The sequence below is a fragment of the Armigeres subalbatus genome, chromosome 2, assembly GCF_024139115.2.
Source record: "Armigeres subalbatus isolate Guangzhou_Male chromosome 2, GZ_Asu_2, whole genome shotgun sequence".
Lineage (NCBI taxonomy): Eukaryota > Metazoa > Arthropoda > Insecta > Diptera > Culicidae > Armigeres > Armigeres subalbatus.
The window spans coordinates 67,466,303-67,491,521 of NC_085140.1; the positions used below are offsets into that span (position 1 = coordinate 67,466,303).

At 37.2% G+C, this 25,219-nt stretch overlaps 2 protein-coding genes across 2 annotated transcripts; one reads left to right on the forward strand and one right to left on the reverse strand.

Moving 5' to 3' along the window:
- Window positions 1-3,113: 3,113 nt before the first annotated feature.
- On the forward strand, window positions 3,114-3,922 carry LOC134214493 (cuticle protein CP14.6-like). Its single transcript, XM_062693851.1, has 2 exons — window positions 3,114-3,236; window positions 3,306-3,922. Exons 1-2 carry the CDS (start codon window positions 3,225-3,227, stop codon window positions 3,717-3,719), a joined length of 426 nt encoding a protein of 141 aa, XP_062549835.1. The 5' UTR covers window positions 3,114-3,224; the 3' UTR covers window positions 3,720-3,922.
- Window positions 3,923-3,970: 48 nt separating this feature from the next.
- Window positions 3,971-24,827, reverse strand: LOC134214492 (cuticle protein AMP3-like). The gene is made up of 2 exons (XM_062693850.1): window positions 24,700-24,827; window positions 3,971-4,433 (listed from the first exon to the last, which is right to left on the reverse strand). The coding sequence occupies exons 1-2, from the start codon at window positions 24,709-24,711 to the stop codon at window positions 3,993-3,995; spliced, it is 453 nt and encodes a 150-aa protein (XP_062549834.1). The 5' UTR covers window positions 24,712-24,827; the 3' UTR covers window positions 3,971-3,992.
- Between the last annotated feature and the right edge of the window lie 392 nt (window positions 24,828-25,219).

Sequence of the window (25,219 nt, forward strand, 5' to 3'; positions counted from 1 at the left end):
AAATGTTGCTTTTTACCAAACGACCATTACGGCTAAACGACATTTCCAGACAAATGACCAATTCAGCCAAACGAATTTTTCGACCAAAGACTTTTTCGGACAAATGAGCGGTTCAGTGGAACAACATTTAGCTAATTTTGGCCCAATGACATTTTCGGCCAGCTGGGTTTGGGCTTAGCGATTTGGCCGAAAGATATTCGGTGGAATGCCATTTGTTCAAACGCCTCTTGGCCGAATAATACGTTTGCGAAAAGCCTCAAGTCGAGTTTCATTTGGCCGCAACGGTTATAAGATTGAAAATGGTTTAGCCGAAAATGTTATTTGGTAGAAAGCAACATAGGCATAGCCAGAAGGAAAATACGGCCGAATTGGTATTTTGCCCCAAAATAGTATGTCCTAACAACCCTTGAGTTTTTTAGTTTTCAAAATTATAATTTAAAATATCTCGAAAACGGCAATACTTACACCTTTTTCGTTCAAAATTGACCCAGGAATCATAATTCAGAGTTACAAAATAGTCAATGTTACAAAAATGAGTCAAAAATGGATTCTTCTGATATCGTTAAAATATGTGTTTTGAAATCAAGTTTTTGTGGAAAAAAATTGGTAAAAAAATTAAGATGGGGTTTTGAGATATTTCATTTTTTACATTACAGACAATTCTTTCGTACAATGAACGGATGCCGAGTTACACTTTTTAAAATTAATTTGTTCGAAAACACATACGACCTTTTTATAAATTACTCGAGGGTCGATGTTTTTTAAATTGGTGGAAATATATGACTAAGTTTCGATCAAATCAGTGATCATCAAGATTGGTCGTTGTGTCATTCTACTTGGAATCCGTCACGAACATCTACTGTCGGCATGACAGATTCTAAAAATAATTTATTAATAGTTCAAAAACAACCCCTGCATTTCTCAGTTCAAAGCACGAACATTTCTCCACTAAGGATAGTGGATTCTGGAACACGACAACTTTAAAGCAGCGTTTAATTAGTAGCTTATGGAAAGTGGTTGAGTTTAAAGCTAAGTCCATTTAGAATCCGGAATAATAAAACATCTGTATCTAGGTAACGGATTGACATACAAATAAAGTTAATACATCAAAACAAAGGTAATTTACTGTACTTTAAGAAAAAAATATAAATGCAAATCATTTCTAGTTTTCTAGTGACAATTTGCACTTTCTGTTTTATTCCTTTCATCAAACGCTGCACACCTCCGGATTTTTTTGAGCAGGATTATCAACGGGGGTGATTTTTTTCTCTCCTCTCGGCTTCCATCTGGAATAATTGTTGACTCGCTGCACGAAACACCATGAAATTTATACCACAGAAAGTGGGCGTCTAGGTAGACATACCGCTGTAAAATAGTTCTTGCGGCGGTCACTTTCCGTGCCGCTGCAATACAATAAATGATTCCGGATTCTAACTGGACAGAGCTTTAAAAATGTATTGTAAGGAAAGTGACATATGGCCGGGATTTTTCCAATTCAAACCTTTTGTGTAGCGGATTTAATTGATAACAATCACATCATTTTCCTTTTGTGAACAAAATATTAGGAGTCAGTTAAAAAGCTGCTTGGTGCGGTTTGGCTGTACCCTGACCATATTATAAAGGTAACAATTTAATCTCATCTCGTAGTAAATAAATGGAGTATCAATTTCGTCGAATTATTTAGTAAACATGCTAACTTCTGAAACAATTACAAAATCAAATTATATACTCATTTGCTTTTCAATTTACATGCTTTTGATAGAATCAACATACCGTGCGGGACCGAAATCCGTACAGCACCGAAATCCGTCCACCTCATGAGATATCAATAAATTAAAGAAGGTTAAAGGTAATTAATGTAGGAATAATTAATCTTATCCTGTTCAGATACTTGACAGTAAGCTTTTAGGGCATAGAATTGGAAAGAAGGCTTTGTAATTAAAACCACAAAAAACAAAAACAAATCTCCACCCACCAAACACGGAGTTTGTGCCGCCATTTTGTTTTCGGGTAGAGCATAATTACACCAAAAATAACTGTGTTTTAATTGCTAATTGCAAATCATTACATAAGATAAGCGGAATACAAATCGAAGGGATCGCTTCTCAATGTGCATATCGAACTATTTACAGTGGTAGTTAAGTCAATCAGACTGTTTCAATTTAAATATTTAGGTAAGAAATAGCTGTACGAATTTTGATCCTTTTATTCGAAATCCGTCCACGGTGGACGGATTTCGAGTCGGGAGTAGTTGATTCAATTCATTATTTTAACATGTTTGTCTTAGTTTTTCATGAGTAAATGTGAAACACTCCAAAATTTGAAGCCTTCATGCGCCTGTATCAATGACAAACGTTTTATTAACATTCGATTCCTATTTTTTAATGACTTTTTCATATACTAAGGTGCTTAAGTGTACGGATTTCGATGCCCCACGGTAGCAGCTTTGAAATGAAGAAACAGAACAGTAATCTAAATTAACGATTATCAATGTCCAGTGCAAATGAAAGAAGACATATGAATCAATCGAGCACAAACTAAGTCGAATTCATTCTTACATGTCATGTCTCGTGTTAAACTAATACCTGTTTTTCTTCTGAAAATTACCTTCGCCACTGTCAAACCCTATTATATCTAAAAATCGATTCATTGTCACATTGTTCGAGTACCTTCTTTTTTGTAGGCATGTCCGTCCCTTGTTGCGCTACAGAATCGATTGACACATTCACACGATCGCCAATTGAAAAAAGCTAACAGCGAAATCTCAAAACGAACCCACTTCAAGACTGTGTATTTAGCGGTGGGATAGTTTTTCGGAGGTCCAAAATCGTTTCAGCGCACGCCTTTTCGTTTATTTGAGTTTTATTCTTGGATTGCACTCTCCTCACCCTCAATTCAATCCATTCACATATTGCCCAAACAGGTGCCGGCATCACTTACCGTGTCTTGTGTGCTGACCCCCCGTAGATGACCTAATGCAAAAATGTGAACCCGATTCGTACGCAGAATGAGAAGAATGTGCAGCGGCGAGCGGGTTGTTAGCCTACGCCCAAGGAAACGTTTCGAATGTTGGGCCGATTTAGATCGGGTTGAGATTGAATACACGATCGGTTACGATATAAATTAGAGCATTTTGGCAATGATGGATATCAGTTACCGAGTTGTGCTCCGACAAGCAAAGCAGAACAGACAGTTCTTTTCAAGTGCCATAAATCAAAACGATTATGTTCCGACTGGTATGTGAATTGATGTGGATAGTGTGGTCACCAAATGATATAAACGTGTATTTTATGTTCTTCCTACAGTTGATTGCCTCATCGTTGGTCGCCATGACCCTGGCTGGCCCAATTGCTCAGTTGCACGAAAACCCGGATGCTCACGCCCAAATTCTTGCCTACGAGAATGTTCTGCACGAAGATGGACACTACAAATGGGCCTACCAGACCAGCAACGGATTGGCCGCTCACGAAGAAGGTCTCGGTGCGCATGGTGCCAACGGAGAGTTTTCCTACACCGGCCCAGATGGCGTTCAGTACCGTGTGGTCTACGTTGCCGATGAGAACGGATTCCGTCCAGAGGGAGCTCATCTGCCTACTCCTCCACCAACCCCAGACCATGTGCTTAAGTCCTTGGAGGAAATCCGTGCCAATCCACCGAAGGACCAGAAGGATTTCAGTCTAGAAGCCCTGGATGCCACCATTCGTCGGCTGCAGCATTAGACTCACTGGGCTCACTCGGACCGTTAGCTGAAATTGTTGATCTTGTTCGTGACACTGTTGACCTGAGACCATGTTTGGTATGAATTTCTGTTTCCACACCAAACACGTTCAAAATACTTGTTCATTCGACATTTTTGTAAATAGTTAAAAAATTTAGTCATAAGTAGGCAAATGTTTGTTATAAAGTACCAAATGAAATGAAACCCTTTTTTTAATGTCAACTAATATATTTTAAAATCACAAAGTCTAAAAACTAACAGGAAAAATAATCACTCAACCCTGGTTGGCTTTCAACCGAGCGATTGTTGCATCAAGCAGCTGAATGTCCAAATTCGAATCTGGCCCAGCAGCCGCCCGAATCTGCTCCAAAGATTTGATAACGTGATCCGGTGCCGGAGGCTCCACTGGAAGGTGCGATCCCTGTGGTTGAAATCCGTACTCATCGGCCAAATACGTCACTTCCACGCGGTTCTGATCCGGGTCCAAGTAGCTGAAGTAACCGTTGGCATAAAGTCCATTTTCGCTACCACTTTGCGACGCACTGATTCCGTTACTCGTTTCGTACTTGTACACGTAGGAACCATCCGGATTAAGGTTGTAGTCGTTTTGAAGCACTACGGCAGAGCGATCCGAATCATCTGAATTTCGGCCAAAGCGGTTGTGTTGGCGTACTGCGGCGGCGAATGTGGCGAAGATAGCCATGGAAAGCAATAGCTGAAAGGTAAGGAATGAAGGAAAATTTTTAATCATTCAAAAAATGCTGAAAAGCATTTTGTGAGTAGTTTTGTTTTGTGCAAAACCCAAATACCACTTTTTCCATAAAACAATTTGAGAAGGTAGGGCAAGCAAGCTCTACCAAAGCGATCGTGTGGCGCTCGAAGCGCACGACCGATCGAGCGTCTGTTCATCAAGGGGCTCAAACAGCGGCTGAATATGCTCCTCTCTGGAAGCTTCAAATAAAATGACTGCCCCATAACGGTTACGTCGGATAGAAACCTTACGCCAACAACCTACTATTGCAAAAAAATAAGAAATCGTTGGAGAAACCAACAGGAAATATCAAAAACTGACTCAACGGAAACGTTGTCTTTTAACATACAGCAAAGGACAGAATATGGAATGTTTTGCGAACTGTTTGTAGAATACTGTTAAAATAACGACATGGCGATCGAAAGATCGCTCCTTCCTTATCGGCCAATGCAAAAAGTTACGCGGATCTTTTGTGATAGACATATTTGAAATCACATCGACCTCATACGCAAAGGCCGAAAATGGAAACGGAGCCACTTTAATGTCCAGAATAAACGCAGCGCTGACATCACGTCTGACCACCATTGGCAATATCCGACATCGCATTACTTGGTTTCAGCGGTCGGAGGAGAGGCTCGGAAGACGATTCAACACACGCCGACTAGAAGATCCAGCTCCCTAACTCGATGTTCTTTAACTTGATATTTTTCCTTACTGGATGAAATACGAAGTCCTTTGAATTGAGCATACTGCGTTACCTCCGAAAGTCGATACCTCCCTTACTCGATATTCGCTAAGTGGAAGTAATTTCCTAAAGCATTTTCACCTAGCTAACGCGATGTTGTCAGAAACAGTTCACATGCACAATATATCGGGACTGATTTGTGATTTGGGCGTAGCTTTACATTGATTTATCGATTCTGTAGAATGCAATCGGTTTTCTCCAATTCTAATACCCTTATCCGATAAAGAAAAGCTTATTCTGTCGGATACATGCCGTGATTTTCGCAGAAAATGCTTGCTTTAGAAGAAATTTGCCTTACAATGTTTGTTTACAAAATAAGTTACGCCCAATCGCAAATCAGTCCCGATAAAATGTTGGGCCATTTCACCGAAAGCCGTTTGGCCGAAAAATTAAAAAACTTACATGAAGTGTGCAGCGAAAAGTGAGGAATGAGACATTTTGCACATCTCATAAGAAATAAGACACGAGAAATATGAAGTGAAGAGCGAAAAGTGAGAAATGAAAAGTGAAAAATGAGAAGTAAAAACTGAGGTGTGAAAAATGAAAAGTTATAAGAAAGAAATTTGAGAACTGTGAGGAGGAGAAAAGTGAAAAATGAGAAGTGAAAAGTAAAAGGTGAGAAGCAAAAAGTGAAAATTAGAAGTAAGAAATGCAAAGTGAAAAAAGAAAAGCAAAAAGTGAAAAGTAGGGGAGGTGGGGGTTAAACGGACAGAGTGGGTAAAACGGACTCGTTTGAGGTAAATCGTTATACATTTGGCACCATATCAAGTGGATCTCATTGCTGGTTGCAAATAATGAGTGCAACATGTTTTACTACATTCAAATAATGAAACCTATTCTGTTAATCAATGATTGAACGTAAGCTATGACTGAAATGCCATGGTGATGTTATTTTTTATGTGCAGTATATAAGCTAATAAAATAGAATCAGACAAAAGAAATTCGCATGATCCTCTAGGATCTCAAAATTATTCTATTCAAAGATTGTGAATTGATGATTTATTTCAAAATTCGATTTCTTGATATTTTTTTAAGAAAATTGATCATGGTGGGATAAAACGGACACGTTCTGGTGTGGGTAATATGAACCATATGAAGTACATACATTTTTTTCAGCGAAATTATATTTTGAAAAGTTTGTATTGTTTAACTCCGGAAACACCAAGCATTCATTAGGAAATTCGAATTTCCGAGTTTTGCTTAGACCAATGACATTTTTAAGTGATTTTTATTGATTTAACATGCTTTACATGCATACCAATATATTAATTATTATCGAACATTTTGATTTCAAGATGCACATTTTAGATGCTTAGACTATGCTAATTAACTAAATTAATTGCTTTAGGCTTTATTTCTTAACATGTCCGTTTTACCCACACACTATGTCCATTTCATCAAAAAAATCACAAAATCCGATTATTTTCCATTAAATTGACTTCAAGACATCGTAGTGCTTCTATTTAGTATTCACGAGTGGTCGGGGACCTACCACCGACGAACCGACGTGTCACTAGCGCTCTCTGATTGTCCCACACTTTTTAACGGCCATTCGCTTTTGCGGGCGATCGCTCCTGTCAAATGAGCTAAGACACAACTCCGCTGCAATGTTAATACACGCAGGTTGGTGGCTGAGCTACGAAAACTTCGCGAGCCATTATGGTGGTGGCACTAGTGTTCGATGATTTTTCATCATGGCGTCGTGGGCAGCAAATTTGAATTATTTTCCATGGGGTGACACGTCGGTTCGTCGGTGGACCTACCCCAATACGACGTTTTCCTTGTGAAAATTACGCGATTCCTTATGGTGTCCATATTACCCCCAGCCGCCCTAAATTGTTAAAAGTAAAAAGTGCGAAGTAAGAGGTGTGTAGTGAGGAGTAACATTTAAGAAGTGAACAGTGAGAGATGAAAGGTTAGAAGTAAAAAATGGTTGAGGTGAAAAGTGAGAAGTGAAAGGTAAAAAGTAAGAAGAGAAAAATGAGAAGTAAGAAGCAAGAAGTGAAAAGTGACAAGTGAGAAGTGAGAAGTAAGAAATGAGAAATTCGACGTGAGAAATGCGAAGCCAAGAGTTAAAAGTGAAAAGTGAGAAAGGAGAAGTGAGAAATGAGAAATGAGGAGTGATAAGAGCGAAGTGAGAAGTGGAAAGTGCGAGAGTGAAGTGAGAAGTGTTTTTTTCTGAGAAGTGTCTGTAAGAAGTGAGAACCAAGGAGTGAGAAGTGAAAAGAGAGTTGAAAGTTGATTTTTTTTAACTTAATCTTCAATCCTTTTCCACTCTTCCTTACTTGAGAAGTTAAAAGTTAAAAATGTGTGAAGTGAGAATTTCGAAGTGATAGTGAAAGGTAAAAAATGAAAAAAAATGAACTTTTCACTATTCACTTTGAACATCTCACTTTTCACTTCACTTAATAAGGATATCAATTAGAACTATTCGGCCGAACGGCATTCGGCCAAGTAGCATTAATGCAGAATTCTGCCAAATGATCCTAAACCATATTTCTACATGTAATGAAAAGTGTTTGATATTTGATATAAATGTGTTCTCTATCTACCCAAGCTCGTTATCACTTCATTATCGAGTAAGGGAGAAATCACTGTAGTTCGTTGAAGAGCTTAGAACGCGGGCAGCTGATGTTCAGGAAGGAGGCAGAGTAGAAAGCAGAGGACGGATATCAAAAATACCTTTATTGAAACTAGCGATAACAACCTGCGTGAGCAGTCCACTCAGCGAAAAGAGCTGACTACCGATACAATCTTGCAGAAAATTGAGGAGCGTAGAGAAGCAAAGGCCGCTATAGACGAATTCAAGTAAAAATAAGAAGAAGACACACGATTGTGTTAATTTTGATAGATTTTAAAATGCCAATCTAGACAAATTGTAATTAAAATCTGATTGATGTACGATACGGAAATAGGTGGACAAATGGATATAGATAGACTGCCTGCAGACGCAGGGGAAAAGCCGTAATAACTGGCGATATTCGCATCTCTGCGATATCTAACAACGCCTGAGTGAAGCATGGTTGGTAACGAGAATGCCAAAGAAAGAAGCGATGATCGGTTAGTTACCCACCCAACTGATCAGCAGAAACGGTGGTTCGAGCACTGCTAGCAACGTAGTCAAATTTCGACGACCGACAAACATCAACATCTCAGCATAAACCGCCAAGGGTGCGATGCATTATCTGCGTCAACTCTGAAGCTCCAACGCTGCAGGGCTTTGTAGCAGCCATCCGAAGCATGAAATCCAACAAGGCTCCCGGGATCAATCGCATATCAGCAGGGATGCTCAAATTTTACCCCATGCCATCCAGAATTGAAGCAACAATTCTGAAATATCTGTGAAACTTTGACTTTTCCTGTCAACTGGATGTTAGCAGTGTATCGAAAATAATTTGGCAACTTTCAAAGCGTTACGACTCAAAAGCTCATAATGCTATTGGTTTGTTTCAACATGCGTTCAACGTATTCGTCTGTTAAGATTCAACAGCTTTTTTGTTTGTTGAAAATTTGTTGTTTCCGATGTACCGAGTTTTGCACACATGGCTCCGTAAGAAAGACATAGAGATGAATAATTTGGCGGTCCACCCCGTGAAGGTAAAAATCGTGGTCGACGAGCTTGGAAAATACTACACGTTCGCTTACTCTGCGGAAAAGGGAAGAAAACCAAGATCAAGTGATCAGAATTTGAATCATAAAGTAATCAATTTTCCCTCTAGAACCTTCCCCGGCACCAAAACCCCTGAATACTACTGATCGGTTCAGTAGTTTCCGAGCCTGTAAAGTGTCAGAAATTCAAAATAAAATATAAGATTGTATTGTTCCATAAAACTAAACAAATAGACTACACATATACAGCGATTCCACGGGAAAAGAATAGAGTTGAAAAAAAAAGTTGTCCAATTTAGCTCAAAATCGCTTGGTATGTTCTTCATCGAAAATAATTAGACCCGTATTTTTTATTTATTTATTAGGATGACCATGTTCGATATAAAGTTACCAGAAAAATCGCTATTTTTCGAAATTTTTTATTTTTAAACAATCATAACTTTTGAACCACTGGATCGATTTGCAATATTTTTTTATGGATAGAAAGCTTATTACTTCTAGTTCTTACTAAAATTTTTGGTTTGGTGTATTGGTGTACTCAAATTTGCTAAAATGGTCAAAATATTCGTTTTTTATGATTTTTGAAATGTTGGACCCCAACAACTATATATTTTTATGTTTTTTTTTTAAATGAAAATTAAAATATTTTTTGACAATATATCAAAAAATTAGAAATGTTCATCGAGCCGTTTTTTTTTTTTTTTCGCACCATACACACATGGAATGAACGTTATTCTCCACTATTTCAAATAGCTCAAATTAAATCAAAAGTATGAAAATGTTATTCAAGAGTGCTCGTTTGGTCTAGTTTATTAGAAGAATTTACGAATCGCAATAGTTGAAAATAATTCAATCGGAATAGTCTGGTGTTGTTATTGATGACTTCATTCTCCAAAATCGGCAAAGCAATATGTCGTTTTTCAAAAAGGTTGGTTTTCAGCGATCCATACAATAGGTTACCTGCTTTGTTTATATGTTTTCAATATTTTTGATGCAGGTAATTCATTGTATTTTCTTTTTTGATTATGACTCATCTGTCTCCTTTTCCAGTTTCAAGCATGCCATGATCGGATGAAGACGTGAAAAATAATCCTTGCTGTCTTAATTTGTCAAGTTTTATTAAAAACCAAAAGTTATAACAAAATTTCAAGCTCCGTTGACTTCAAGTTTGTGGATTTCGTTGAACAGAAAAGCAGATATTGGTTTTCATTCGGAGAGGACATCTAGGAAATCCGCAACGGCAATGAAAAAACGGCAGTCGGAAGTACCGTTTGCAACGCACTTCACGATGACCCCGAGAAGAGCCCCTGAAACTTATAGTAATCGAGAAGCACCTGACAAAAATTACATAGCAATGGATGAGATTCTGAATGTTTCTGGAACACTAATGGAAATCATAGGTAATCTTTGGATCAATGGCAAATATGGTGAGTTTTTAAAAAGCGAGCAATGCTGTGTGAATCCAAGTGAGTATTAACTGTTTTTTTTTAATATAAAAAAAACATCCATTTTCTACCGTTTTCCATTCCATAAATTCATCATAAACAAAATTGTAAAATGTATATTTTTAATTTTTATGTTCTTGCTATAAAATTAAAAGTGCTTAACATTACTCGAAGGAATTTATATTCCTTGTATCACTCCACCATAAACTATTGTATATTAGACATGGACGTTCATCCAAAAATTCGTGTGTTATCTGTATCTGATACTGGATTTAATATATTGTATGAATATATTGTATTGAATGTATGAACAAACTTGTATAAAGTCATTTTGTACATTATTGAGCATATATTCACCTATTATATATGAAACATTTAATACACATCTACATTGTACTCATCATACCAATCATGTTCGTAACACATACGTTTATTATAATTTATAATGTATCATGAATTTTATTATATCTATTATATCTATTTAGTTATGAACTCTCTACATATGTGAAAAATTTCTCTGGAAAAGTTAAAAAAAAGAAGTTAAATCTATTAAAAATCAAACTCATTATTTAATTATATTTCAATTGAATCTGATAAGGACTACACATACTTTTGATAACCGCAAGTCGGGCATACTATGAGAAGTTAAACCGTTCACGTAAGGGCCACGTGCCACAGCCTGATATGTGTAAGGACATAAACGGGAACCTTCTTACCAACGAGCGTGAGGTGATCCAAAGGTGGCGGCAGCACTACGAAGAGCACCTGAATGGCGATGTGGCAGACGAAGATGGCGGTATGGTGATGGACCTGGGGGAACGCGCACATGACATAATTCTACCGGCCCCGGATCTCCAGGAAATCCAGGAGGAGATTGGCCGGCTGAAGAACAACAAAGCCCCTGGGGTTGACCAACTACCAGGAGAGCTACTTAAACACGGTGGTGAGGCACTGGCTAGAGCGCTGCACTGGGTCATTACCAAGATTTAGGAGGAGGAAGTTTTGCCGCAGGAGTGGATGGAAGGTGTCGTGTGCCCCATCTACAAAAAGGGTGATAAGCTTGATTGTAGCAACTACCGCGCAATCACATTGCTGAACGCCGCCTACAAGGTACTCTCCCTAATTTTATTCCGTCGACTAACGCCAATTGCAAGAGAGTTCGTAGGGCAGTACCAGGCGGGTTTTATGGGCGAACGCTCCACCACGGAACAGGTGTTCGCCATTCGCCAAGTATTGCAGAAATGCCGCGAATACAACTTGCCAACACATCATCCATTCGTCTACATCAAAGCCGCATATGATACAATCGATCGGACCAGCTATGGCAGCCAATTCACGAACAGAATTTCCGGATAAACTGACACGGTTGATCAAAGCGACGATGGATCGGGTGATGTACGTAGTTAGAGTTTCAGGGGCATTCTCGAGTCCCTTCGAAACGCGCAGAGGGTTACGGCAAGGTGATGGTCTTTCGTGTCTGCTATTCAAAATCGTTTTGGAAGGAGCAATACGAAGAGCAAGGTACACGAGTGGTACAATATGCAATAAGTTCGGCCAGCTATTTGGCTTCGCCGACGACATAGATATTATGGCACGTAATTTTGAGAAGATGGAGGAAGCCTACATCAGACTGAAGAGGGAAGCCAAGCGGATCGGACTAGTCATCAACACGTCGAAGACGAAGTACATGATAGGAAGAGGTTCAAGAGAAGAAAATGTGAGCCACCCACCGCGAGTTGGCATCGGTGGTGACGAAATCGAGGTGGTAGAAGAATTTGTGTACTTGGGCTCACTGGTGACTGCCGAAAATGATACCAGCAGAGAAATTCGGAGACGCATAGTGGCTGGAAATCGTACATACTTTGGACTCGAATAGAGTTCGCCGCCGTACCAAACTGACAATCTACAAAACGCTCATTAGACCGGTAGTCCTCTACGGACACGAGACCTGGACGATGCTCGTGGAGGACCAACGCGCACTCGGAGTTTTCGAAAGGAAAGTGCTGCGTACCATCTATGGTGGGGTGCAGATGGCGGACGGTACGTGGAGGAGGCGAATGAACCACGAGTTGCACCAGCTGTTGGGAGAACCATCCATCGTTCACGCCGCGAAAATCGGACGACTGTGGTGGACCGGGCACGTAGCCAGAATGTCGGACAATAACCCGGTGAAAATGGTTCTCGACAACGATCCGACGGGCAAAAGAAGGCGAGGTGAGCAGCAGGCAAGGTGGATCGATCAGGTGGAAGATGACTTGCGGACCCTCCGTAGACTGCGTGGCTGGCGACGCGTGTAGCCATGGACCGAGCCGAATGGAGAAGACTCTGATATACCGCACAGGCCACTTCGGCCTTAGTCTGAATAAATAAATAAATAAGTCGGGCATACTTTGGATTGTTTTTCTACTCAAATAAGACTGATCTGCATTGGGTGACAGTATACGTGCCATTACATGAGCTAATCTTTTGTGTGGCGGAAATAATGACAGACGGTGATCTAAGAGATTATTTCCTTTGGCAATCACGGACTTCAACTAGCAAGAGGACATCATATTTATCGCAGTTATATTCATTATTTTTGATTTTCAGCTTTCAAAGATTCCTCATGGTACAAATATGAGGAATAGGAAATAAAAATTGCACCTATTAATCAATTATTTTTTTCAATTGAATTATTCATACAAGTTTGTTCAAAATTCCCATATGTTTATAGAATTTTTATCTGAATTAATGTATAAAAATATTGTTTTATATAGTTGAGTTATGATGGTGAATCAAGGCGTCATGCTTCCTGTGAAAAGTCTGTTGAATTTTATTGTTGGAGTAAGATCGAGTTGTGTTTATTCCAATCGACCATTACGAACGGTACGCAACACAACCATTTAAATTAATCCCGTTTTTATATTATTTAACATGTTTTCTAAATTTGAAGTGTATATGTACTATAAAACTGGTTGCTTGGGGAGAATAATATAATTTGCTTCATTTCAGCTTATAATTGGATTTTGTTTTGTAACTCCCAGTAGCGAATAAATTTACAAACCGTATTTTGTACCTTGCATTGAATAAAACTAATTGTTTTATGTACAAAAATGAAGAAAATTGTAGTCAAGTATATAAATTATTATAGCAGCAGTCGGTAGAGTCTAGTGTTGTTGGATAAAAAAACATCGGTTACACCAAGGGTTATACGCATTATACGCACGAGGTCCATTACTAGTACGCAATCCCTATTCATTATATTTGATTTGTTTTGCATATTTCATCGTATTATCCGAAATTATATAATTTTTCATATTGATTGGATTCGTGTAATTCATTATATTAAATTTCATATTTTTTTCCATATATAAAGATATATAAAAATCTCGATGCAAGTTCCACAAGCCATCACGAGTAAAGACATCCGGTATGATGACGACAAGATCCAAGTAATCAAAATCAAAATTTACGGATTCTAAATATGGAAACAGAGAGCAAGCAACAGTTTTAAAAGTAAATTCAAATTATATTATAAAATTTGATTGGAATGGGAATTCAATTTGCGATTCCTCACAGCTGTGATAAACCTTACGCAATCTTTCCTAAACAAACCATCCCATGTATAGCGATTTTTTTTATATATTTTAAAAACACTACTGAGTTTGAAAAATTGACTGAACTGTACTGGATGAAACCACATGCAGAATTAGACCCAAGCCTGGATGGAAATACATACATATTAAATATAACAACATTATTGCATGACTGTAAGTGACTCATTTCATATATAATTATTCTTGTGTTATTCAATAAATATTGTTATATTATTGTCATCTCAACTAATCCATTATTTTTACAGTAAAATTATCTTGAATTCCCACATAAGGAAATACTACATAAACTTAACTAAATTTTATTTTCCAGTACTCCACATAAAAAACATAACGAGCAGCAAATAGAAATGAAGCCGGTAAATCAAATTTTAGACTGTATTAACTTTTAATTACATTTTATTGAAATTTATATTGTCCATTGTTGTGTTATATCAAATTTTTGTATCATATTTCTCTTATAATATTACTGATTTGACTGTATATATACGAGATGGGGTTGGGAGGGTGCATCAGGGCATCAATGAAGTTACAACTGGACAATGAAGTGGTAGCCAATCGGAGTCAAGGAAGGAAAGTTTTAGTCGTTCGCGTCAATTACTTTTATCTCCAACAGTTGTTAACCAGTTGACGCGCCCTTCTTCAAACAAACCATCCCGTGGAAAGCTTGGCAAGTATTGCAAATTTCATTATTATATTTGTTGGATCATTTTGCTGGAAGGAGATTCTCATTTTCCCGTGGGTTTCGTGTAAGTGTCTCTGCTTACAGGTCCACCACCCCCATTTTTGGCCCTTCATACAGCAATATGTTGAATTCAAAATGATATTGAAATTTGACCTTACCGTTAAGTGGAACCGCATGCAGAGCAAGACTCAAGCTAGGATGGTGGCTAACTACATACATACATACATACATGTTTCATCTGTCTCCTTTTCCTTGTTCACTCTACCTAAATGATACCCAAAGGGACTATTTAAAGTCTATAAGATAAAGTATATGTCAGTCAAGAAAATCAGTGAAATTGTCCAGTTGCCTTACTGAAGAAACGTTTAATACAATGAAGCACGAATGCTCAAATTGCCATGTTTGGAGTAATTGTTACAGAAAAATTACTCCTAAACTGTATGATTATGCAGCGGAAAGGAGAATAAAATTGGATAAAAGCTGTTCCTACATTTGTAATACCTGCTATTGCCGACTTTATCGCATTATCAAGAAAGGAAACGAGCCAGCTGCTCCAAGTGCAGTTAATATAGAATGTGAAAATCAAGAACTCACCGTTTCTGAACCATCGAAACTTGATGATCTCGCCGTTGCCGGACCATCAGGCATCAATAATTTCGCCGTGGCGGGACCATCTAGAGTGAACAATTTCGCCGCACCAGCAAACATCAATAATGCTGGTTTCGAAATAATCGATCCCAATGCCGCTGGATCATCGGAAATTGACGCTGTTCCTAGTGACCTGACGAATTTTCTTGAAAATGTCGATTCCTTAGAATTTAAACAATGGAAGCAAACAGATCGTTGTCATTTAAATTCAATGCGCATGGATGCAGAAGAGTATGTGGAAACATTTTTAGAAAAATTAAGCGAATTATCTCCGCATAATTTTATTGCAGAGCAACAAGGAAACTACTTAAAACAACTTAAAATTAATTTGGAAGCAACTGATTGCATTATAATTGCTGACTTCTCTGAAAATTACTCTTTTGTTGTTCAGGACGCTATACAAGGTTTTCATTGGGCAAACGCTCAATGCACAATCCATCCTTTTGCCATATATTATAAGGATGAAGCACAAAATTTAAGGTTTACAAGCTTCATAGCAATCGCAGAATTTACTACACATAACCATGTTGCCGTTCGGCTGTTTATAACAAATTGTGTGAATTTCATTAAAAAAGCTACCTTACCTGAAAAATATCCATTTTTTTCTGATGGATCAGGCAGTCAATACAAAAATAAGATGACTGCTTTCAATTTGTGCCACATGTACAAAGACTTCGGTCTTCGGTCAGAGTGGAACTTTTTGCCACTTGCCATGGAAAAGGGCCTTGCGACGCTTTAGGAGGTGTTCTAAAGGGAAACGCTTCAAAAGCAAGTTTACAAGGCCAGCATATTACTACTGCATGCGAACTTTACTCTTGGGTTGTTTCTAAAGTAGATTCCAAAATATATTACGAGTTTTCTCGGAAAAAGATTACAATGCAATTACATTATCGTGAAACGGTTTTCGTTTTCAGATGAAGAAAAGTGTGTTAAATTGTAAGAATTTTGCTATGTAATATTTTTTTTTGATGAATTATGAAAAATAAAAATAATCAAATTAAATGCTGAGTTTTAATTGAAGGTAATCAGCGAAAACCATTGCTTGTAGTCTAAAGCTTTGAGATTTGAGCTACCATTCCTCAATATAGAAGAGCCAAGATTCTCTCAGACAGCGCTGGTTAAGCATATGCGGTATTTCGAAAAATTTCGTTTCAGGTGGTTCGAAACGAAATTCCGCGGAATTTCGCGGAATTTGAGCATGGCGAAATCAGATTTCTTGATTTCGTTTCGTTTCGTAAAATTACAAAAATTTCGCCTGAAAAAACTAGCTTAAAACGAAATTTAACGGAATTCCGCGGAATTTCGAAACAAATTTAGTCTTAAACCATACTGTCTCGTACGGTCGTGTATTATCAAAATTTTTGGCTGCGCCGCAGAACAAAATCATAAAGCTGTTTTCAAAAATTAATGTTAATTTTTTTCTATTAACAATTTCGGTTCATTCAATTTATGTTCACATAAATCTGCTGGTGTGACACATTGGCAGGTAGAAATAAACGTAACGTTACAGAAACTTTTAAGTGGTCGAGTGTTATAACCCTTTAAAAAAATAGAAGAAATAAACTACACTATCACAAAAAAATATTCAGAAAATTTAGTTTTTAAATGCAATCATGTATCGGTGGTTTGGAGCTTATCCCTTATGCAAGTCCTTATATGCATACGTTTGAAAAACGAAAAACCTGATTTTCGAAAGCTTCTTAAAGTGACTCGGGGAAGCACTACACACCGTGTTATTTTTCCTATCTTTTTCAGATTACGGCAGTATAGTATACGAGTTCTCTTACTTATTCTGTTCTCATACTGCGTTTAAATTTATAAGGTAAAGCTGTTTTTATTTTTATTTTCTCAGCTTCTGAGATTGTATCCACCGTCGACTAAATATAAGATAAACTGAAAAAAATTAGCATGATTTTTGTTATATTCAGGAATGTTGGTGACACCTCTCTGTCTCAGAGTCTAACCAGTAGGACGATATATCCATCCTAGTGGCATGTAAACGGGAAGTACCACTTTTTTATTCAGTAATGTAAAGAAATGTTTGGATAGAACTCATGAAACTTTTCTGGTCTTATGCTGGTTATGAGTATGCGCAACAGATGTTAACCCTATTTTGATTTTCAATATGGTATTTGTCAAGAAAGTTCGCATATTTCTTATTACTACCTTTAGAGGTACATCAGTCATAACGTTGGTACAGTTAAGTTGCAGAAAGTTGCAACTTTGAATTTTATTTTCGAAGTTTTTGGAAAAATGTGTCCTGTAAAATTTGTTCAATGTGACATGTATCGCTTTCGCTGGCACCGGTTCAAATACGTCTTCGGTATTTTGTTAGAAATGTCCAAAAGAAAAGGAAAAATATCTTTAACTATTCTATACCATTTTTTTTTTCAAAAGTCATCCGATCCGACTCAATATTTAAGACGTCAGGCTCAGAGTGTAAATATTATCAGATATGAATTCGACCAGTACAACTTTGTCAAAGAGGCAATGTCGTGGCGTGATTCTTGAAAACTTCAAACGAAGTGCATGATTTTACGTTGGATTGATTTGAAACACGGTTTTCGTCTTCGAGTTTTCAAAATAACTTCGTTTACAATAAATATTTAGTCGCTTACCAAGGTGGCTTAACATGAATTACTTTTTCAACAAACCAAAGATTCCTTCCCGTGGCGCTCACGGAGATGCAGAGCATTCCTCTTATAATCTCATAATAATGAGTATCAAACTAATTTTCTCTCCTAATCCTAAATTGACTGTAATGGCGTGAGCGGCTCATACTGTCCATAGCAGCTGTTTCTTGCACTCAATTGGAGTCGATTGAGAATGAAAATTTGACAACAATTTGTGCATGCCTCATATGCACAAACACATATACAAGGATAAACAGGCAATAGCTTGGTTCGTCGAGTTAATTGTATATAAGACTATGGGACTATATAAGACTAAAAAGCTTGAATCTGGAAGGAAATTAAATCCCTTTGTTTACAAGTTTTGTATGAGAAAATTATTTCTTCATGCCTGGCAAACTAAAAATACATTCTTACTGATATAAAGCTGAACTGATATAAAATTGATCAGATTCAGGAGCATCTACTCCACGATGAATTCCTTTGAAAGTGGGACAACAAATTCTGGGGTATCACCTTTTCGCCAATGGTAAACGGGAACACGGCGGTTTATCACAGACTGCTTCATCTGTTACTATAATGTTATTGGTCGTTATTGACGTGTTATTGACTTTAAGAAAATGAAATCTAAATACATGAGTGGGGTACTCAAACAGAAAGTATTTATATTTTGCACCAATCGCAAATGAAGAACTGTACAGAAACATCATGAGAGCAATTTGCAAAACTAAGTCATTTAGTATGGAATTAATATTTCATTACTGTTTTTTGGTCTTCTAGTGGACGAGAATTATTATCGCTAACATGTTAGCACGATATCGATATCGCGCAAAATATAATTGCCAATTCACTTTAAATCTATGTATTTGTTGGAATTGCAATTCACTTCAAATTAATTACATTTTTTAGTGAATTGAGAACGGTGAGTACCATGACTAACCAATCATTTAACTTCTATAACCGAAACTAGATGGAAAATATCCGCATATGTTTCATGTAACTCTTGAGTGAAAATCATTTTGAGTGTACATAATATAAAATCAATTCAAGAAAAATTCCGCGGAAAGAAATTAAAATTTCGTTTCGTTTCGAAGAATTTCGAATTAAATGGACGTTGATTTCGTATCGTTTCGAAGTCTCGGAAGTGAATCTATTTTTCGTTTCGTTTCGTTTCGAATCAACATAGACATTTCAAATTTCGTTTCGTTTCGTTTCGTTTCGTCAGGAAAAAGTGTCTTATCGCATACCCTTAGCGCTGGTTGCCAAATTTTTAATAATACCAATGGAAAGCATTCATTACACAAAGAATTTCAGCGTAGATTTCATTGGTCGGAAAAATTGTGTTTTTTGGGCTTCAAAATTGATTTTTCAACTTCACTAAATATAAAAAAAAATCTACATGCTAAAAAAATATATTCTAGTTTCAGTTCGGTTCACTCAAAATGACCCTTTTGTGGAATAATTCAAAATAGTTAAGTTTACTCAGTCATAGTTTACGCTACCACTCAAATTCGGCATGAGTGCCTCTGCAACCCTTATGAGCACTCATGCTGAATTAGGACGCTAACGGACCATTGTGGTTCCAGTTAAAGCGTAAACCATGGTTGAGTAAACCCTAGCAATGTTGGTCTCTGCTTTTAAACAATTTGAGGGTGATTTATAGTTCCTACATTTAATAGGGTCAGAATTGGACAAGCCTCCCCTACTTTTGATAGGTACATTACTTCACAAATAAAACTAGATTTGTAAACATGGTAAACAACTCAAAAACGGCTCGATGAACATTTCTAATTTTTTGATATGTTATGTAAAAATATTTGAAATTTCATAAAAAAATATAAAAATATGTAGGGTTTCTTACCCCATTCCCGGCCTAACATGCGTACGACTGCATTATTCAATTGATATTTATGACAGGGAGCAACTTTTCATGAATTTTGTGGGCTGTATAATACTGCATTGGGGTTCACTTCTGCTTAAAAAATAGCTATTTGTGCTAAATATCGTTCAAAAAAGCTTTTATTTGATTTAAATTAACGAGGTGCAGCACTCATTTCAGTCATAGCGATTTCCATTCCGGCATATCATAAAACCAGTTCCCGGCCTAAGCAAAATTTCACTCAATCTCTCAACATTTTACTCTCATTCTCTCTCGGGACGGTAGAAAATGCGACGTAAACAAAAATATGCACGTTCCACGACAACAAGATGCCAGATGGTATTATTCATAATCATTTTTATTTGGTTGAGGAGATATATTTACTCATCCAAATTTCTTCCAAATACTTAAAAACAATATTTTTCACCTTTTGAAATCGATAGAATTATAAATAACAGTAGCGTCAACGTATTAGACAGTTTTCCTATGAACGATGAAAGATCATTTCAAATCCTGGCCTTTTGGCAGGACGGTGCGGCTAAGTTCTTGGGCCGAGGTGAATTTTTGTTCGGTTTGAGAATACATTTTCAAATGTATTCTAGTATGTTTTTATAAGTTCTAGTGATATGTTCTAGTGGTATGATTGAAGCGCGTGTGTTTAGAATTATTGTGTGGTGATTAAAGCTATGTCCATTTAGAATCCGGAATAATAAAATCATCTGTATCTCGGTAACGGATTGAGGTACAAATAAGCTTAATACATCAAAACAAAGGTAATTTACTGTACTTTAAGGAAAAAATATGATACAAATCATTTCTTTTTGTTTCTAGTAAAAATTCGCACCTTCTTCTTTATTCCTCTCATCAAAAGTTGCACACCTCCGAAGTCAACTTCCTTGGCACATTTGTTCCACATTTTGGTCATCTGAGTCGCGTCCCGAGCTGTTTTTCCACTTTTCTTAAGCTTCCGCTTTATTACTATCAAAATGTCTCGATGGGCCGGAGCTGTGGGCAGTTGCTTGGATTTATTGTGGGAAGTTGCGTGGATATATTTTATCGATGAAATCTTCGTTATTATCGCGGTACCACTGGATGACTTCCCGGCTGTAGTGGCAACTCGCCAAATCTGGCCAAAACTTCACGGGACCTTTATGGGCTTTTGGGAAGGTAGACCGCGGTTTTTGAGACATTCCTCCTTGTACAGCTTCGAGTCCATCGTCTTATTCGTCACAAACACTTAGGTCTTTGCTCCACAGCTGCATATCCCTTGCCAAAACTATCTGTGTTTTTTTTGCAAGTTTGTCCAAAAAGCAAACTTAAACTTCGCAGGAACTACTCCTCGTGCCGTCGCCACGTAGAATTTTTGGCTAGGAAGCTGTCTGAAATCCATTTTGACGTAGGTTCCATCGTCGATGAGCAGGATTATCAACGTGGGTGTGCAGATTTTTTTCTCTCCTATCGGCTTCCATCTGGAATAATTTTTGACTCGCTGCACGAAACATCGTGAAATTTATACCACAGCAAGTGGGCGCCTAGGTAGACAAACCGCTGTAAAAGAATTCTTGCAGCGGTCACTTTCCGTGCCGCTGCAATACAATAAATCATTCCGGATTCTAAATGGACATGGCTTTAACAGCTTCAAGCAATGGTTATATCGAGCACTGTGACGATTTTCAGGTAGGTGTTAATTCGATGCTACCGTTTTGTGAAAGTGGAAAGAATCACTCCGGCTCAGTGGTGTGGCATCGGAGAATGAAATTTTGAAATCTACATTTTTATTTTCTACAATTGGATTAATTAGGAGTAAAACAAGTGATTGAAAATATTGAGTATTGTGTAAAATAAATAGGAGACTTTTTAAAAATTATCAATCATAAACCTACGGCTTCCAAACAGTATAAATCATTAGTTTTTTGTGCAGTGAGCCGGGAACCGGGTCCATAGGCCCAAGTAGTGATTTACCCTAGTCGTTGTGGTCCAACATTTAAAAAATCTTAAAAAACGAATATTTTGACCATTTTAGCAAATTTGAGTACACCAATACACCAAACCAAAAATTTTAGTAAGAACTAGAAGTAATGAGCTTTCTATCCATAAAAAATATTGCAAATCGATCCAGTGGTTCAAAAGTTATGATTTTTTATAAATAAAAAATTTCAAAAATAGCGATTTTTCTGGAAACCCTATATCAAACATGGTCACCTTAATAAAAAATAAAAAAATACGGTTCTAATTATTTTCGATGAAGAACATACCAAGCGATTTTGAGCAAAATTGGACAACTTTTTTTTTCAACTCTATTCTTTTCCCGTGGAATCGCTGTATATTGTTGAGTAATTTGTTTTATAAATTTTGAAATTTATCCAGTTTTATTCAAAAATAAAAATGTTGCTAACTTGTTTTCGATACAGCCCTTAAGTGCGACAACTGGCGGGACATTATGATGATATTGTGCATTTTCCTCGAATTTCTGTGCAAAAAGGCAATGGATTTATCTCATAGTATTCTCAAATCGGATGCAGGAGAAGATAGACACGACTCTCCGACAGCAGTAAATAAGAATAACGAGATCATACACTCTGGAAAAAATGTATACTATTTAGATTAAAAGTCATTCTAAATGGCTATTCGCCTGTTTGACCCCAAACTCGTATTCTATCCAAGAATACCGGGTTAGTATAACTTTAAGAAATTTGTTTGCTAGTATAAATTAGCTTTATACTTGTTTAGCTTATTTAGGAATGGCTTATGGTTTATAGGTTATGTTTGTTTGTTATTGTTTTGTTTTTATAATGCATGAAAAGAAAATCAAAATAAAAGTATTTAATTATTTTTATTCAATGCTTATACAACCGCAAATGTTTAATACATCGATTTAGACGTGCGGATTATGAAAAATTGGTAGGTGTTATTATGAATCGCAACGAAGGTATCCACCTCGTCCCAGGCCTGACTTTGTGCTACACTTTTGGAGTTCCTTTCGTTTCCCGGAGCGGTGGAATGGTTGCTGATGCTTATGATGCTTCATTATCCACTGAGAGTGGATGCGTGCGGCTTTTCTTGATGCGGTGTTTGGCCGTGTTTGGCGGTCCTCCACCGAGGATGAGAGTAATCTTAATTCTTCGAGACGTCTGCGTGTCAACGGTGATGGGAATTTGTTCTGCTCGTAGGCAGCCGGTGATGAATGCTGCAATGCTTCTCCAAGGTAGGAATTGGACTTTGTGGTACGATCCGTTCTCGGATGACCAACGGTAGTTGCACATGGGCCTTGTCCATGGACAGAATGGACTGTGTTTCTAGAAAAGTCATGATCTGGATCGACGAGTTTACTTTGGGGGTGCCTGCTCCTCCCCATTCCTGTGTTTGCGGTGCCATAATTGATGCGGATATTTGTTTAAATTTTTCAATTTTTCAGGTGTTTGCAAATGGCAATGGCAACTTAACTAAACAATCCAGTAAATTGGAATAAAAGAAAAGTATTGGCGAAGAAAAAATTCTAACACAAATATTTATGCGTTATTCCATTCAAGTATAATTTATAATTTCAGATAGTATACTTTTTATACTATGTAAAGTATATCTGTCAAAAATGATTAACAAGATTACTCGCTTAACTTTTCAAAAGGACCTAAGTAACATTTTTTTCATGAAATAATTTGAATAGCGCAATCAACAGAACAATATAAAAGCTTTTGATTGCGCTATTCAAAATAATTCATGAAAAAAATGTTACTTAGGACCTTTTGAAAAGTTAAGCGTGATTAGATTCAAACCCTATACGGATTTATTTTATTTCTGAGTGTATGTGGACCTCATTGTTATGAACACTCTGGAAAAAATCTATGCTGAAATAGATTAAAAGTCATTCTAACTGACTATTCGCCTGGTTGACCCCACCTTCGTTTAGGTGCACACTATACTGCGTTAGTATAACTTTGATTTATTAGGAGTATAGTATAAAATGACTTTAATCAACATTAGTTTAACTTCATTCGGTTGAAATTTTAGATGGATTCTGTATTAATCTGTGGTTTTGTTTTGTTTTGAAGAAATGGAAAAATGATTTTTGATAGAAGCGAGCTTTATTAATTCCTGTTCACATATTTGTTTAATACAATTTAAATATTAATCTTTGAAATCGTACAATTTAAAAAATCTGGCACATCGACACATTTTAATTATTTAAATACACCATAATCTTCCGCGTCAGTGATGTCACCATAATCCACCGCCTTCCGAGATCTTAAGCATTTTTGCCTACCATCCATGCGAATCGTACCACAGTATTAGGTATTTCATAAAAAAGCGTTCCGTTCGACTCAATGCTTGTTTCCGGAGGCAGCATTTTTGATTTTCCAGCCTCGCTTCCAGCGTTTCCTACAAAGGTTTTTTTTTCAAGTTATGTTCTGCGGAATTGCATAAAAATAGTGTAATAGTGTTGAAAATATCTATCTGTTCAGAATAACTAACCTTTCATGTTATTTTCGTTATTCCTGATATTTTTGTTGATTCCTGATTGTCCAGAACTTTTCCCACAAACTGGAGGCAATCTGTTAACACCTTATACATCAGAGCAAATACATTTGCTTGAATTGGTATTGGTTTATTTTCTATTCTATGGCAGTATACATTTTATACTGAGCAATAAATAAATCTCATTAATAGAAAAATAGTATAGATTTTATTGTATTACCGGTTTCTTTAATTTCTGAGTGAACATTATGGAACAGGTCAGCCAATTCCAAAAGTAATTAACTACGAAAAAGCTTCCGGTCGTCTAAATCACGAACATCTGTGGGGTGTCCTGAGACGCAAAATCGTCAGACTCCACCCTCCACCGAGCACACCCCCGTATATTGGTGCCGAGGGGCTAAATCCAACTGAGAGAAAGTGGATACTCTCAATACATTTCTCGAACTAAATCGTTTGTTCACATTATAATTTTCCACTTCAACACTCTATGTCACTGTTTCACTAAAATTTCTTGAACACTCACCAATTTAATCATATTTCACCGCGTTGGCTTTGAGCTGCAGCTGCTTAACTCGTTTAACTCAGCCTAAAAATTATAAGAACTGACCAGCCCCAGCCAACCTTGCTTTGCTTTTATATGATCAAAAGTGGAGATCACCGTTCAAAAGCCAAATGCATAACTCGATTCACGAACTCTAGAATCAGTTCAACTAGTCGCACAAGGAAGCATCATATATCCCTTCCTCCACCCTTGCTGAAAGTAGCTGTCACGAAGATGTCCACAACAAGTATGCTTTGCTGTGCTAACCAAAAAAGAAATCCCCCATTCATCAATTTGATTATGCGAGCTGTTGGGGTGATCACCCGGTCATGATTGTCAACTTTTCAGATTTTGGAAAGGTCACAGCTCGTAGAGCCGTTCGCTGTATTGTAGTTCTGATATAGAATCTAGGTTAAGCCATCGATAAGAAGTCACGTCTGTGTGGGAACGATGGGGATTCTTAAATTTGAGGACGGTCGTTTTAGTATAGACTTTCATGCTT